General features: G+C 35.0%; 2 protein-coding genes across 4 annotated transcripts; one reads left to right on the forward strand and one right to left on the reverse strand.

The window, feature by feature from the left end:
• The first annotated feature begins 5255 nt into the window (after window positions 1-5255).
• Window positions 5256-11456, forward strand: LOC144548021 (putative disease resistance protein RGA1). Its single transcript, XM_078296712.1, has 3 exons — window positions 5256-5858; window positions 8374-11022; window positions 11225-11456. The coding sequence occupies exons 1-3, from the start codon at window positions 5487-5489 to the stop codon at window positions 11261-11263; spliced, it is 3060 nt and encodes a 1019-aa protein (XP_078152838.1). The 5' UTR covers window positions 5256-5486; the 3' UTR covers window positions 11264-11456.
• A 1536-nt stretch (window positions 11457-12992) lies between these two features.
• On the reverse strand, window positions 12993-15587 carry LOC144548158 (kinesin-like protein KIN-UB). Of its 3 annotated transcripts, XR_013509269.1 has the most exons (6): window positions 15212-15587; window positions 14867-14953; window positions 14621-14775; window positions 14395-14448; window positions 13997-14156; window positions 12993-13299 (listed from the first exon to the last, which is right to left on the reverse strand). XR_013509269.1 is itself a non-coding variant. In XM_078296865.1 (5 exons), exons 2-5 carry the CDS (start codon window positions 14942-14944, stop codon window positions 14069-14071), a joined length of 375 nt encoding a protein of 124 aa, XP_078152991.1. In that variant the 5' UTR covers window positions 14945-14950; window positions 15212-15586; the 3' UTR covers window positions 13310-14068. The 3 variants fall into 3 exon arrangements, 2 of the variants coding, with proteins under 2 accessions (XP_078152991.1, XP_078152990.1); XM_078296865.1 differs by lacking the exon at window positions 12993-13299 and having other exon boundaries at window positions 13310-14156; window positions 14867-14950; window positions 15212-15586; XM_078296864.1 differs by lacking the exon at window positions 12993-13299 and having other exon boundaries at window positions 13310-14156; window positions 15212-15586.
• Between the last annotated feature and the right edge of the window lie 1045 nt (window positions 15588-16632).

Below are 16632 nucleotides of genomic sequence, written 5' to 3' on the forward strand. Positions count from 1 at the left end.
CTAAGAAAATAGTGCCTCAATTTTTTTTTGTTTACAAATTTTCTGATGTTGATTTTTTCATACATATAAGATCTTTAAAAAAAAATGAAAAAAATATCTTAGAATATGTGGATGTTGTTAATAATAATAATTTTTGTTGTTGATTCTCAGTGGTTAACTAGTATAATACCATTACCTTATCTAACATTAGTTCTCCAGAGAAAAATAAAATTAAGACTAAAAAAATCAGAGTAATTTTTTTTAATAAACGTTTATTCGACAGTAAAATAAACAAAAAATAAAAAAGAAACAAACTCAGCTGAGGTTTTTACTGGTTGGATGTCAGAGTAATTTTACATATATATATAAAGAGATGGGCTACAGTGAGTTGCGAAGTAAAGTGACTATTTTATTTCATGCTTATATTTTGCGATTTTAAAGTTCAAAATGTTGATCCGAACCGTTCAACTTGTTCTTCATACTGAAATGTGTTTGGAGACCAAATTTTATATTTTTTGGAATTTGTTTACTATTTATTAAGCAATTTTGAAAGTCGCTGATCTGATGGTCCAGAAAATTTTACTGTTCACAGCAAAACAGCAATTTTCAAAAATGCTTAATAAATAGTAAAAAAATTTCAAAAAATGTAAAATTTGGTCTCCAAGCACATTTCAATATGGATTAAACATCTAACGGTTCGGATCGGTCGTTTGGACTTTCAAAATAAAAATACGGCTTGAAGTAGAAACGCGTTTTATTTCGCAACTCACCGTAGCTCTTCTCTATATATAAATGCTAATTGAGATTTCAGAATATAATCCTTGCAACAAAGACAAAGTAAAAGAAGGAACTAGGGGTGGCAATGAGTTGGCTCGTTATGAGCTTACCTTGAACTCGTTACGAGTTGGTTTGTCTGAGTCACGTACGAGTGAACTAATTTTAGAGGTCTGATCTGAAATCTTAGTTTTAAATCATCATGAACTGGATCGAGCTAGCTCGTGATCTGACGTGCTGGTTCGCTGGGTTTGACTGAATCTTGCTTTAATAAGAAAACAAATTCTACAAATTTTTTTGGACTGAGCTGAATCAAGCTGAACAGTATAAAATGCACACAAATTCACAAAAATTTATAAATTGATGCCTAGCTGAGCTAGCTCAGGAGCTGACGAGCAAGGTAGGCTCTAGCTTGAACTCATTAATTCTGGACCGAGCTAATGGCAAGCTGGCTCATTAACAGCTCAGTCCAATAACAAGCAAGCTGTTAACGAACAAATCAATCACAATCGAGCCATGAGCTACGAACTTTTCTGCCACCCGTAGAAGGGACCAAAATTATTAACATATAAATAAGTACCTAGAAAAACATCTCAGTAATAAGGCAAACAAAGCCAGAAACATGTACTGCACATTTTCAAAGTTAAGCAGGTAAAAGACATCGGTTCAATTGCATGCCTAAATTTGATTTAAAAGAAGACGGCCCAAATCGGAAAATGAAGAACGGCCCAATATATTACTCTTTCAAGTTTCAATGTTTTAAGTTTTAGAAATATAAAATTAAATTTGGCAGAAAACATATTAATCATTTTTTTCACCATAATAATAAATGACCAAACCAATTCGGTTCATGGTTAGTGGAGATCTGAAATAGAGGTGGACCGAACCAATTGGTTAAGTCATCCCCGGCGAAACCCTCCTTCCTGCGCCCCTAAATCGCTGAAAATTTAATTAATAGCATAAAAAAAAAAAACACCTCAAAAATAGAGGAATTTCATATTTATCCGGGCTGCAGCGGTCCATTTATGGAGGGCCGGAAATTGACTTGGAGGTCCTCCAAAAGCACAAAAAATGTACTGTAATATTGAATATATTTAAGTTTTGAGAGATCTCTAAGTTTAAATATATTCAATATTACAGTACATTTTTTATGTTTTTGGAAGACCTCCAAATCAATTTGCGGCCCTCCATAAATGGACTGCAGATTGACTGTGTGTCCCAAATAAATATGAAAATCCCTCAAATTTAGAGTGTTTTGATTTTTTTTTTTTTTTTTTTGTGTGCTACAAATAAAAATTTCAGCCTAAATCGTAGTATGGGTTGAATCAAAATAATTATTCGTTTAAGGGTTGAGTAAATCGGTCTACAGATGAGGGGGTCGAGTCTCTGTGGTTGATAGTGAGCAGCTTGTTAAACAGAGTGAACCAAACTATTGATCCAATCATCCTATTGTGGTTTGGTTGCTATTTTGGAATGAAAAAAAAATTTAATAAATATTGACAAATTGATATTTTTATAATTCGGAATTTTTCTTTTAACTGTTAGAGTGCGTTTGGATCATTAAAAATAGTATGAAGTTAGCATTATTTCTAAATTAGTTTACTATTTCTCATTTTTATTTTACGTTTGGATCGCTAAAGACAAGGACAGAGCCAGACTTCAGATTATGAGATCAAACGTGAATATGGATCAAGCATGTATAAATTTTCCACTTTGAATGAGGTTCAAATTTACCTTGCCCATAGCCGTTTACTCTTAACTATATACAAAATAAGGTAAAATTAAAAAAAAAATTGAAAAAAAATGGAGGTCAATTGATCCCCGTTGCTTGAGGGTGGCTTCCTGACTAAAGAATAGAGCTATTTCTTAAGTTAGCATTGTTCTTGTTAACCCGTCCAAATGATAGAATAGAGCTAATTCCAAATTAGTGCTATCCTTGTTATTTCTAAAATTGCAGTAAAATACATTCTTCCAAAATTTCTACTTATACCATAATAAAAAAAATAAATCAAAACACTCTCGTTTGATGGGAATTTGAAATCCACTCAGATTGTCAATTCATTTAGCGACCCCAAAGACTGAGGGGCCACCAATTGGCCCTGGGGTCCCAGTCTAGGGGCCTCCAAATAAATTGCCGAGTTTTGTGGAAAGAAATATGTGTACGCGAAATAAATTATTTTAATATCTCAGAGCCAATTAACAACCTCTAGTGTTTGGAGTCGCTAAACGAATTAACGGTCTGAGTGAATTTCGAATTACCATCAAACTGGAGTGTTTTGATTTTTTTTTTTTTTTTTGTCAGTATGGTACAAATTAAAATATTAGATTTGGAATAGCAAGTCCCTGCAATTCCTACGGATCACAGCAGATTTATTTCCACTTAGGTAGGGACCGTGCTTGTAGAATTTGAGGTTTGAATGAAGCGAACGAGTGTTGGAAGTGTGTGGTGAGTGCGTATCCTCTGAGACATCTCAACTTTTGCGTGACTGACGTGTCTGGTGCCTATTCGAGGGTGATGTAGGGTCAGAATTATGTGTGCTTTGAGATTCGTGCCGGATGTATTTAAACGGTTAGGATTTTCCATATAGTCACGCAAAGTTTGAGATATCTCAAAGGATACGAATTCGTGTGGTTGGGATGTTGGGTCTTTCTTGGTAGTCCCTACTAGCTTCATTAGTTCCTCTGCTCCACACTGTGCCGAGTCAATTAATCTCTCTCTCGCTTTCATTGTAGGTGGAGCTGTTTGCTGTTCTCCTAATTTGTCCAAATCAACAATATTATTTATTTATATCACCTATTTCAGACGGACAACTGAAAACAATAAAATTAACCTGCACGTCAAGCAAAAAACAGATGCACAAACTATAAATTTAAATTATGTTAAGATTTACAGAAAATTTTAGTTTAATCAAATAAAAATAAAAGAATTAGAACCAAATTTTGTCCGTAATTCCAAATTCTAAATCAAAATAATGTCTAAATATATAGTTTGGACTGTATTATGCGTGACCATCTATTATCCATTTCACACATTATATACTTCAAATTTGAAGAATCTTTCTAAATTTACTCGTTCCGTCCTATGAAATAAATATGCTATTATTCTCAAGAAATAACAATAATATCTGTTATTATAATTTCAAATGTTCAAATTTTTTATGCGCAAATCTCAAAGAAAGTTTTCATACACGAATTTTAAAAAGACCAATAAAAGGTTTCTGTTATTCCTTCAAAATAACAGCAGATTTATTTTGAGTTTAGATCTAGCTAGTTAAGTAACTCAAATCTTTGGGTTTTAAATCTAGACCGTCCGATTCGAATTTGTGATAATCTATCCGAAGTGGAGTGCACATGCAATAACTTCAAATTGCGAAATAATCTTGAGTGATGAATTCGAATCGGACGGTCCCGATCCAAAACCCCAAGATTGGGTTACTTTACGGGATCTGAACCGATTTATTTTCTTGTCCTATCACATGAAACCAATTGAAAATGTAAAACTAAGAAGGCAACATAGAGCATAGTCACAAGATACGCGAATTAGATCCAAATTATATTTGAATAATTTGATTTTTTGGTCATGCCGAACCGAACACCGAATTATTCAGTTGACAGAACTTTGACCTAATTAGACCCGAATAATTCACAAATTTTACGAATTTTACGAATTATTTCTCAAAAAATTTCCAAATTTTTTCCATAACATTTTTTTTGCTCTCTTGCAAGATTGAGAACTTTGATCCGGATAATTCCAAATCATTCCCGAATTATACCCGAATTACAAATTTTTGATCTCGCCGACCCGAATCCGAATAATTCATGTGTCACTATGACCCGAATCTGAATTATAAATCAATTGTTGAATGATTTAACTCTTTTAGTGTAATTTAAGTTTATGTAGTGTAATTATTAATTGTAGAATTTTTTTAATTTGCGAGTAATTTAGCTTTTTGCATGTAGTATAAATCAATTATTTAATGATTTATTTTTTTTAGTGTAATTTAAGTTTATGTAGTGTAACTATTAATTGTAGAATTATTTAGTTGCAAGTAATTTAACTATTTGCATATAGTATTAATCGATTGTTGAATGATTTTTTTTGTGTAATTTAGATTTTTGTAGTGTAATTGTAGAATAATGTAGAGTAATATAATGAATGTTAATATTTAACTGGGTTTGTATGCCATACATGTCAATGTTAAATTGAATTTGCATGTTAATATTTTTTTTGGAGGGAGAAGAAAGATATATTTTTTAAAAAAAATACATGGAACCGAAATAGATATTTCGCTTCTTGTAGTTTTTGTAAAAAAAAATAATCTTATTGGTTGGATAAGAATAATTTTTCTAATTATAATTTATAAAAAAAATTATAATTCCCATAACAAAATCTTAATTGGCAACTTCCTTCAATCATGCAAGTTCATTTATGTACCCGTTCATGAATGAATAATAGTGTCAGGCTACAGTACCAATGCATGTGACTCGTCCAATTCCACCAAAGCATATAGACGTAACAACCCCACGCCACTGAAAAAGACAAAGTAGAAGTTAAATAAGCATTGACTACTGTACCGTTAGGTCTTGACTCCCTTCTCATTTTCACACCATTTCCAAGAGCTTTCCTTGCTCACATCTCAACACTGCTACTCTTTAGTCTTTACACCTATCTTTCACAACTCAGATCTAAGGTTCTTTCCTCTCTCTTCATAAAAATTAATCTAGAGAGAAAAATGGCAGGGAATTTGGTAACTTCTCTCCTCTCTCTAGCCACCAATTTGCTCCCCTCTATCACAGCCTCTGCGCATGCTCCTTCTTCCTCTTCCTCTTCATCAAATAACTCCGAAAGGGGGCGTGCTCGAGCTGTTGAGGAGGATCTTGAGAGGCTGATGCGAACTCTGGAGCGAATCAAGGCCACACTTTACGATGCTGAGGAGAGGGAGATCAGAGACCGCTCTGTTAAGCTGTGGCTCAAGGAGCTCAGGAAGGTCGCTTATGATGCTGATGATGTGCTCAGCGAGTACCAGTATGAGGTCACACGTGTCCAAGTAGAGGCAAGAAAGGCTCCTGAAGCTTCAGGTCTTCACAAGAGAGAACAGATAGAGGTTAGTAGTTAGTATCTTGTATTCTTGTGCATATAGAAATTTAACGGATCTTCCTTGTGATAGTGTTACTAAATACAATTTGTTTTCTTTCCGTTGGATTGGTATCCACTAGAGTGGTCACTTATTTTTTTTTTGAAGGTCAGCTGGCAAGAAGCCAGCTGACAATATATTGATAAAAAAATTATTTACATCCCCAAGTGGGTTTTTCTAATACAATTCCTACACATTAAATAGTAAATAAAGCACTAATCAGCACCGTAAATGATCGGTTTTGATCATGAGTACCCATTCTTCCCCTTACAAACCCCCTCTTAACAATTGGATCTCCAAAGAAAAGTTTCTTGTACCGATTCATTAATTAAACTCATCACTTGTTTGTATTCCTGAGAGAAAATCCTCCGATTCCTCTCCTTCCACAGCGCCCACACTCCTACTGCCCAAGCGACATCCCATCGTTTCTTGGCCTCTCCTGAGAGCCCCCGCCTATGCTCCCACCATGCTTCTCTAATTGAGTTGTTGTTTATTGGGACCATAATATTTATGGAGGCAAGGAACCCTCGCCAGAACCTCTTGGCGAAAGTACAATTCCAGAATAAGTGGTCTCGGGTTTCTAGCTCATCTAAGTCACACATGACGCAGTTCTCACTCACCATACAACCCCTTCTCCTCAGAACTTGTCGTGTCAGTAGTTTGTTTTTGATTAGTAGCCAACAAAAAATTCTTACTTTTGTTGGTATTTTTAGCTTCCACAGCACTTTTGCGAATCTACACCTAATTCCTTTTCGGTGTATTACCTTGTAAGTAGAGGCTGTAGTGAATTCGGCTCCCCTTGTCCATCTCCATTTGATTTGGTTGTTGACCGCATCTATCTCCATCGAACAAGCAAAAAACTCATGAAATTCCGATAGAGATTTAAGGAAGTACGAACCATGCGTGTCGATATCTCTATGGTGTGATATGTCATGTAGCTGTGCTAGTACTTTCGCCCACAATCCATTCGGCTGGTGGTGTAATTTCCATAGCCATTTGATCAGAAGCGCTGCATTTTGATCAGCAATATCAATTATTCCCATTCCTCCCTCTTGTTTGAGTGCACATACTCTTTCCCAGTTTACCAGACAATTGATTGGTTTGCATTCAGCATTACCCTTCCAAAGAAAACTCCTCCTGAGGCGGTCGATATGTTTTATAACCCATTTCGGTATTCTAAAGGCCTGTGCAAAATGCAGAGGCAGTGCAGATAAAACCGACTTAACCAGTATTAACCTTCCCCCAAATGATAATAAATTTGACTTCCAACTAGCTATTCTCTCATGAATTGCTAGGATAATTGGCTGAAAGTGCTCCTTTTTCGGCTTCCTAACCGTCAGTGGCAACCCTAGATATTTCATTGGTAGCTGTGATGTCGGACTACCAATGATGCTCTCTATTACCTGTATTGCACCGGTCGGAACTGAAATCGGTACAAAATTACTCTTTCCTCTGTTAATTTTCAACCCCGAAAGAGATTCGTAGGTGTTTAGTATCTGTGTTATCACTCTTAGAGTTGTCGGGTGTGCCTCTGTGATTATTAGTGTGTCGTCCGCATATTGTATGACCTGAGTGGGGATATGAACCTGCGGATGCATAATCGACTTTGCATTGTTGATAAACCAATTCAATGAATCAGCAACAAGTATAAATAGCAGCGGCGACAATGGGTCACCCTGCCTCAGACCCCTTTCGTGTTTGAAATAGGTTGTGAAGTCTCCATTGTACTTGACCGTTGAGTACGAAGATCTCAACACTTGGAGCACCGTTGAAAGCCATCTCGGGGGAAACCCTTTTTCCATAAGTAGGTTCGTGAGGAAACACCAATCCACCATGTCAAACGCCTTTTCAAAATCAACCTTGTATAGTACCGCCGGTGTTTTTTGCGAACTTGCCTTCCATAACAGTTCTCTGGCTACTAGGAATGACTCCATCAACGACCTTCCTTTGACGAAGGCAGTTTGTGAATTAGATATGATTTCATGCATCTGGGGCTGCAGTTTGTTTGCTAGAACCTTCGTGATCAGTCTGATGATCGTATTAATAACACTTATTGGGCGATAGTCCCCAATTTTATCTGCTCCACTCTTTTTAGGCACTAATGTGATGGCTGCTTTGTTTATGCATGATATATCCAGAGTGGTCACTTATTTTATAATAAGCTTTTCAAATCTAACATTAGAGTGTCAATTGATCCCTTGAATATCATTTTTAATTATAAAATTACAAAGTTTGATATACTTATCTAATAAATTCCTTTTTGGACAGTACATATATTGTTCCAATCTAATGAACTTGTACGTGTAACTTATTTCCATACATATTCGATTATTTATTAAAAAGTCGGAGGTCAATTTGCAAAAGGAGGTCAATCTAATGAACTTGTACGTGTCACTCACATTGTAGGCTCCTTGATCCCTTAATTATCATTTTCAGCTAACAAATTATGAAATTTAGCATTTTAATTCATTTCTTTTTTTAACAGTACATTGTACCAATTCCTGATGGCATTGTTGATCGGCTTAACAAAATAAGAAGTCGATTTGATGAAATAGCAAAGGATCGTGAGGCTCTTCAATTAAGCGAGAGTGATGGGGTGAGGCGTCCGAACAATAAACTTTTACGACCCCCAACGGGTCACATGATAGATGAGGCAAGCATTTTTGGGAGAAAGGATTTAGTAGAGAAGGTAATCGAGTTGTTACTATCTAAAAAAGAAAAGCCCTTTTCGGTCATTTCAATTATTGGAAAAGGTGGTCTCGGAAAAACCACCATTGCCCAATTGGTCTACAAAGATAAGAGAGTTTCCCGGTGCTTTGATTTAAAAGGGTGGGTATGTGTCTCCGAAGAATTTGATGTTATGAGAGTTATCAAAGCAACCATTGAATCATTCTCCAAGACAAATTGTGGTTTAAGTGAGTTGAGCCAATTACAAAAAGAGCTTGCAAAAAATGTGAAGGGAAAAACAATACTACTTGTTTTAGATGACGTGTGGAATGAGAATCGTAAACTTTGGGAGTTGTTCCGAGTTCCTTTTAAAGAAGCAAGGATGGTCAGAATTCTCGTGACAACAAGAAATGAAAAGGTAGCAAAGGTCATGGAAACAACAACCCGTTTTAACCCAAGTAACTTATCTGAAAATTCATGCTGGCAGTTATTTGAGCATTATGCATTTAGTGGTATAAGTTGCATCATGCCAAAACACTTCATAGATATGGGAAGAGAGATTACCAGAAAGTGTGGTGGGTTACCATTGGCTGTAAAGTCAATAGCAAGTCTCCTTAGGCATGAAACTGATGAAGAGGTTTGGAGAGAGATTCTGGAAAGTGGTCTTTGGGGAATAACAGAATCAAAAGAAGAGATTTTCCCAGCACTTCAGATTAGTTATGCTCATCTACCTGCTCATCTTAAGCCATGTTTTCTGTTTTGCTCAACGTACCCAAAAGATTACGTGTTAAGAAAAATGGATTTGATAAGGTCATGGATTGGTCATGGGTACATCGAGTCCCGGAGAAATAGAGAAATCACAGAAATTGGTGTTGAATATTATAATGAGTTAAAAGAGAGGTCCTTTCTTGATGATGCAAATATATATCCCAAAGATAAAGATTATAGTAAGTTGCATGATATAATCCATGATCTTGCTCGACTTAATTCTGAGAATGAACACTACTCAGTGGAGATCAATCAGCCACTTGATATTCAAGAGAGAACTGTCTTGCGAGAAGTATATCATTTATATGTAGGCGGTTCCATGGGCTTGGGATATGTAAATGGAATTCCCCAAGAAAATAAGAAGGGTTTAAGAACTATTATTATTGATATGGGAATATTGGATGAGTATTGTGACCCAGAATTAGAGTTGATGGATGATTGTCAAGATTCTTCCGAAGGCATAACCTTACGTAACCTCACTAAATTTGTAGTGCTGAGGGTATTTATATTGAATTGGGATAGTTTGACAAAGATTCCTCACTCCATTTCCGAATTGAAACATCTTACTTATCTAAGTATTAGATCTAACCGTCTTAGAATGTTACCATTATCCATAGGCCTCCTTTACAACCTGCTGGCTTTACAAGTTGATTGTTGCTCCCTTGAATATCTACCTAAAAATATTGGTGATCTGGCTAACTTACAGTTTCTGTATATTTATTCTGGTGACAACCTTAAAGAGATACCAAAATCGCTATGTTCACTTACTAACTTACTGGAATTAACTATTGATGGTCAATTCTTGGATTATGTCCCCCATGGTCTTGTTAATTTTCCATCAATAACAAAAGTTGAAGCATGTTGGAAAGTTAGAACTATAGGTTGGTTAAAGGATATGAAGGACCTTAAAGGGATCCTCCGTATTGAAAATTTAAATAAGATTAATAATTTAGAAGATGCCAAGCGTGCTAACCTGAGAAATAAGTGCAAACTTGAGATTTTGCAGTTACACTGGGATTATGGGTCTGGAACTGTATTCCCCATGTGCTCACAGCTGGAATTAAAACTCGTACCAGCAGCTTGTGAAGGTGGGATAGTTGGCACAGATGATGTACATTTTTCCTTGTTAGAATGCCTCCAGCCACATCCTAACCTCAAGAAACTTCTAGTATCAGGTTACCCTTCTACCATAGTACCAGGATGGATGAGGGATCCATTCTTATTGCAGTCAATTAAAGAACTCAGGTTAGTAAGTTGTGGCTATATTCAATCCCTTTCATTCGGTAATCTTCACACTCTCAAGGAGCTCGACATTAGTAAATGTTCTAGTATCCGAACTATACAGCTGGAGCAACTGCCCTCACAGCTTGAAAAATTCGTAATTTTTGGGTGTGACCACCTGGAGTTGATTACCGGATTTTGGCATCTAAATATGTTGAAAAAACTGTCAATTGGCTGGTGTAAAACCCTGAAATCAGTAACAATGGATGGACTGCAGTTGGTGGAATCTACAGAGCTATTTGGTGATTTATCTCAAGAAATACCACAAATTAATCGGCAGAGCATTTCATCACTTACATGGTTGTCAATTACATCCTGTGGTTCGCTTCATTTGCTGCCGGATGGGTTGATTCCATCTGGGCCTTGTGCTGTGTTGGTTCGTGGTTGTGGCTGCCCTGACTACATAAAATCTAATCAGGTTCATAATTTTATTATTATTATATTTATTAATATTTGAATATTTAGATTTTGACCACTGAACTTTGTCACTTTTATGTAACCATAAGCCTTGGTAAGATGTTGACTAATCAGGCTTCTCCTGTTTTGACAAATAAATATTTCATTTTTTATATTACTTGTTTATTTCTGAAACATAAGCTCTTGTCCAATTTTTTTTCTAGGGTTTTCAACAAACACTTTGGAGTCGACACCGTGGATAGAAATGAATTTACTATCCAATTTATTATATGATTTGTAATAAACGATAAGAATTCTCTTTGCTTGTGAGGAGTCATTTTCATTGCTTTTGTATTTTGTTTTCTGTATTCTTTTTATGTTCTTCAAATATTCTTCTCTTGGGGTATGTTTGGTTGGGTTGAGAATATATTATTTGGAATAGACTATTCGGTGTTTGGTTGGGTTAGGATAGTCATAATAGGGAATCCAAACTTTTTGTCGTATTAGAATAGACTATTTCTAAGAATTTTGATATTTGACTATTCTTAAGATAAACGATACCTATTCTTGATTTGTCTATTCTAATTATACTTATTTTGCAACCAAACATGCATACCGTTGAAGAATGATTAAGCAAGCCCACGGTGAAATTTTAAATTGGCCAATTTTTTGTTGTTATTTGGATATATGCCATTTTTATTATATTTATCTCCAATTTTTAACTTTCTGGCTTTTTTCTCTTTGTTAGACATAAAATTAATTGATTAAACAACACTTCGATAATTAATTTGAGTCCCAATGGGTGATAAAATCATTTTGATTCCAACCTTTTGAAGGAACAAAACCTATGAACAAGATCCTTTTAATGGAGAACAAATCTTAAATTGGTCCCACATATAAATCATATTCGATCCTTTTAACGGATTCAGATGTGAAAATTAGATACGGATATCCGATATCCGAATATCCGTATGGATACGGATACGAATATGATTTTAAATTTTAATTATTTGCATCCGAATAGTAAATATATACTACATAATGTAGTATATATTATGAAAATATTTATGTATATATCTACAAATAGCTCAAGGTTTTTTTTTTTTGGACCGAATTAAATAGCAATTCGGTCCCAGATAATTTTACAATTTTTCAATGTATTTTCTTCTCAAAATCTGTGAAAACGGCTGGGACCGAAATGGCAATTCAGTTCTTATGACTTTTGTAAAAAAAAAAAGTAATTATGTTGGTTTCATAAAAATCTTTTTTCTAATTACGGTTTATAAAAAAAATTGTGATATATCTTCAAGAATGTAACAAATTTGATGATAAATTTATCTGACGTAATAGCCACCAATATTTATTATAATAACAAATTAAAATTATACATGTGTTTGGTATAATTTAGATAGTTGAAGGAATATGCAACAACTTCTATTATTGGAGGAATACGCAACAACTTTTAATATTGGAGGGCAAGATATATATATATATATATTTTTTTGCATTTATCAAATAACGGTTTAAATTTGTTGACAATAGACCGGTGACTAAATTATTTGTAAAATGCTTCAAATTTGATCCATCGAAAACAAATTACAATATCGTATTTAATTCTTATATATATTTTTTATTTTTTTATATCCACCATCACATTGGCAAAATAACTTGGAATTATATATAACTCAACCATAATTAACTCAACCTTAATTTTAAATTACTGAGAAGGGACCAAAGCTATTAACATATAAATCAGTTCCTAAAAAAAAGGGTCATCTCAGTAATAAGGCAAACAAGCCAGAAACATCTATTGAACATTTTCAAAGTTAAGCAGGTAAAAGACATCGGTCCAATTGCATGCCTAAATGTGATTTAAAAGAAGACGGCCCAAACTGGAAAATGAAGGACGGCCCAATATATTACTCTTTCAATGTTTTAATTATCAGAAAACATATTGATTACTTTTTCATCATAATAATAAATGACCAAACCAATTCGGTTCATAGTTAGTGGAGATCTGAAATAGAGGTGGACCGAAACAATTGGTTAAGTCATCCCCGGTGAAACCCGCTCTCCCTTGCGCTCCTAAATCACCGAAATTTAACAAAAAAATAATAAACCAAAACACCTTCAAAATGGAGAAATTTTATATTTATCTGGGCCGCACAACTAATCTGCAGTTCATTTATTGGGAAACATAGATTGGCTCAGAGAACTTTCAAAACTTGAATATATTCAATATTATGTTAGCCTTCAATACACCAACGGCAACTTGAGTTTGAGGCAAAATTTCACCTTCCTATCCCAAAAACAATTTGCAAAAATAATACAAATGAGTAAAAAATCGAATCCATAATAAAAACATCCACAAAACAAATAAAAATTATAATTCTAACTCTTATAAATTTGGTAGCATAGTATCATGATGCCAAAAGATAGAGGATGAAATTGGAACAACCTCTATTCAGGTCTATATATACGCCAAAAGAAATTAATGTCATTGAAAACATCAAAAGCTCAAAAATCAAATGTAAAAGAGGTTGAGAACTTAAAATGTGGAGTTCAACAGATGCATACCTCCGAATTAGGAGTATGGTGGAAAAACAAAAACCTGAATTATATGGTAATCATACCCTAAATGGTAAACTTGAATTGTAGCATTTACCTAACTGTGATGTGTTGTACCCGTATACTAAAGCACTTGATTGATACAACCCAATGATGTTCTATATCTACTTAAAATTTGTAATTTATATCATTTTTTAGGTTTTAGTCTTCAACTAGAGACACTAACCATATACCAGCTATTTATTTGCCCTCAACTAGAGACACTAACCAGGCCCATTATTTCAGCACGCATAGGTGCAGTAAAATTTCTTACTCCATTGTTGGAAGTATGGATACCAAATTTATACAGCACACATTCCTATGGAAGTATTGATACTTGAATTATTTTCTTGATATAACAATTAAGCAGAACCTTAATTTTGACTTACATAAAATCGCTGGTACCACGGATGCTGGCGAGACGATCTCTGGATTTGAGCTGGGTGCTGGTAACTCTGTGTTTATGCCTCATCGACCATGCACCGCAGAGTCGCCATGGCTTGCTTCCTTACCAAATGGCCTCTCACTAGTGCTTGTAGCCTTTCTTGCCTGAAAATTTATTCATGAAAGGCCCATCAAAATCGACAGTATGACCTCACAAAATTGAAACTAGTCTCTCTGACAGCGGCAAATATGAGTGTACCGACCGGTACCAGTGTTGTTACAGATTTGGTACTCCATCCAATATTGTTACAGATGAGTACAAACAAAAGGTCCCTATGTATATACACTAAGAGCTGCATTGGTCAGGCTAGATTTTTGATATAAAAAGGCAGTATAGCATAACCTGACGTGGACGAAGTATGTTGCTTCTTGTTGTAGCACCCAAATATAACATAGCCTGCAAGGTGTTCGAGTAAATGCCTCACAGAAAATTCATCTAACAAGAAATGTTCTAGTAAATTCACCATCTTAATTACAGTTTCTTGCGCATGATAGTTCAATTCCTGTCAATTAAATAACAAAAGAACAACAAAGTGTTTGTATAAATGCTCAATAGTAATATGGCTCACAAGGTGTTTGTATAAATGCTCGCAAGGTGTATCCAGTGTTGTGCTTGATGTCTAAGGTCAACAATCTCATCTTGAGATGATTGCCTCAAGTTCTTTTTATTCTCGAGCATGTTTCTCACCTCTAATAGCTCATCTGATTTTGTTTCTGTTGGAATCTGTAGAGAAAGACATATGTAAGAATTGTATCAGCACTTAATTTAGATTTTTGAATATCAAAGGCAGAAGAAGTTAACAGTTAATACTAACCTCTAGTTCAGCTCGGGTTTTCTCAATGAATTGTTGGTTTATCTTCCATTTCTCCTCTAGCTTCTTAATTGACTCCATATAATCCTGCTAGTATTTTTTTTTTCCAGTCAAAAGACAAAGTAAATAGAAGATAATAAATGGTATACAGGCAATCAAAGGAAATAATATTGTTCTAGATACCTTTGATTTATCTTAAACACCTTTCCTATATGGTACTGTTCCTGGTACACCTTTGTACCAGTACCAGTAGAGAATATCTTACACACATTTCTTACTTTTACAATTTCTTTTAAGGTGTGCAGAGCACAATATAAGGCCTTCAATTTCAAGGAGTTGAGCACTTACAAGTAAGGTGCGGAGAATTTTTTGACGAAAATGACATGTCGCTTACAATCGCGGCTGCTCAATTTTACCTCCATTTGCCGATATATCTTTCGAGGCACGGTACTGTAGTTTGCTAGGGTTTTGGTGGAAATGACTTTTCTGGTGGCAAGAGGGAAAAATTAGAAGAGGACTAAAGTGAAATGGAGGGAGAAATGAGTTATAGCGATCGACACTTAACTGATTTGTGGACAAAAATTAGGAGGGAAGAGATGAAGTTTCCAGAGAAAAAAAGCCGATTTTTTTAAAAATACCCAAAAAAAAAAAATAAATTATTAATAATAACCAGTTTTTTGAAAAAATTTTAAAAATACCCAAACCGCCTCAAAATTCGGCGGTCCTGAACCTTTATTCCGAACCACGGTCAGTTCGAGTTTTTTTTTTTTTTTTTTGTGGTTCAAAACCGCCGAATTTATCAGTGGTCTGAACCAAAATTTTTTTTTTTTTGGCAAATCAAATTTGCACCTCTGGTTAACAGAGCAAAACACCTTCAAAAATCATGAAAATTGACCGACATGTAGTCTTGACATCGTAGAACAGGACTGTGAAGTTTCATAGAAAATCTCCAAACAGGTCGTGAGATATCAGCTCTCAAAAATTGCCCGAACTGCTGAATATTTCATTATGAGCCCAATTTTGCACATCTGCTTAACATAGCAAAACACCTTCAAAAATCGTGAAAATTGACCGACATGCAGTCTTGACATCATAGAACAGGACTGTGAAGTTTCATAGAAAATCTCCGAACAGGTCGTGAGATATCAGCTCTCAATAATTTTCCGAACTGCTGAATATTTCATTATGAGCCCAATTTTGCACATCTGGTTAAAATTTGGGCTCTCAATATCGGCTCTCAATTCGTGAGATACCAGCTCTCAATATTTCATTATGATCCCAAGTTTCATGCTGAATATTTCATTCTGATCCCTAATTTGGGATCAAAATGAAATATTCAGTAGTTCGGGCAATTATTGAGAGCTGATATCTCATGACCTGTTCGGAGATTTTTTATGAAACTTCACAGTCCTGTTCTACGATGTCAACACTACATGTCGGTAAATTTTCACAATTTTTGAAGGTGTTTTGCTTTGTTAAGCAGATGTGCAAAATTGGGCTCATAATGAAATATTCAGCAGTTCGGGCAATTTTTGAGAGCTGATATCTCACGACCTGTTCAGAGATTTTCTATGAAACTTCAAAGTCCTGTTCTACGATGTCAAGACTACATGTCGGTCAATTTTCACGATTTTTGAAGGTGTTTTGCTATGTTAAGCAGATATGCAAAATTGGGATCATAATGAAATATTCAGTAGTTCGGGCAATTATTGAGAGCTGATATCTCACGACCTGTTCAGAGATTTTCTATGACACTTCACAGTCCTGTT

This window comes from Carex rostrata, chromosome 32 (genome assembly GCF_964058835.1).
Source record: "Carex rostrata chromosome 32, lpCarRost1.2, whole genome shotgun sequence".
Taxonomy (NCBI): domain Eukaryota; kingdom Viridiplantae; phylum Streptophyta; class Magnoliopsida; order Poales; family Cyperaceae; genus Carex; species Carex rostrata.

Excerpts from the sequence above, each read along its gene's own strand:
- LOC144548021 (XM_078296712.1), top strand. The coding sequence starts at position 5,487 with ATGGCAGGGAATTTGGTAACTTCTCTCCTCTCTCTAGCCACCAATTTG. Across the intron at positions 5,859-8,373 it reads ACAAGAGAGAACAGATAGAG|TACATTGTACCAATTCCTGA; the intron begins GTTAGTAGTTAG and ends TTTTTTTAACAG. Across the intron at positions 11,023-11,224 it reads ACTACATAAAATCTAATCAG|GGTTTTCAACAAACACTTTG; the intron begins GTTCATAATTTT and ends TTTTTTTTCTAG.
- LOC144548158 (XM_078296865.1), bottom strand. The coding sequence starts at position 14,944 with ATGGAGTCAATTAAGAAGCTAGAGGAGAAATGGAAGATAAACCAACAA. Across the intron at positions 14,776-14,866 it reads AAACCCGAGCTGAACTAGAG|ATTCCAACAGAAACAAAATC; the intron begins GTTAGTATTAAC and ends CTTTCTCTACAG. Across the intron at positions 14,157-14,394 it reads ACATACTTCGTCCACGTCAG|GCAAGAAAGGCTACAAGCAC; the intron begins GTTATGCTATAC and ends ATAAATTTTCAG.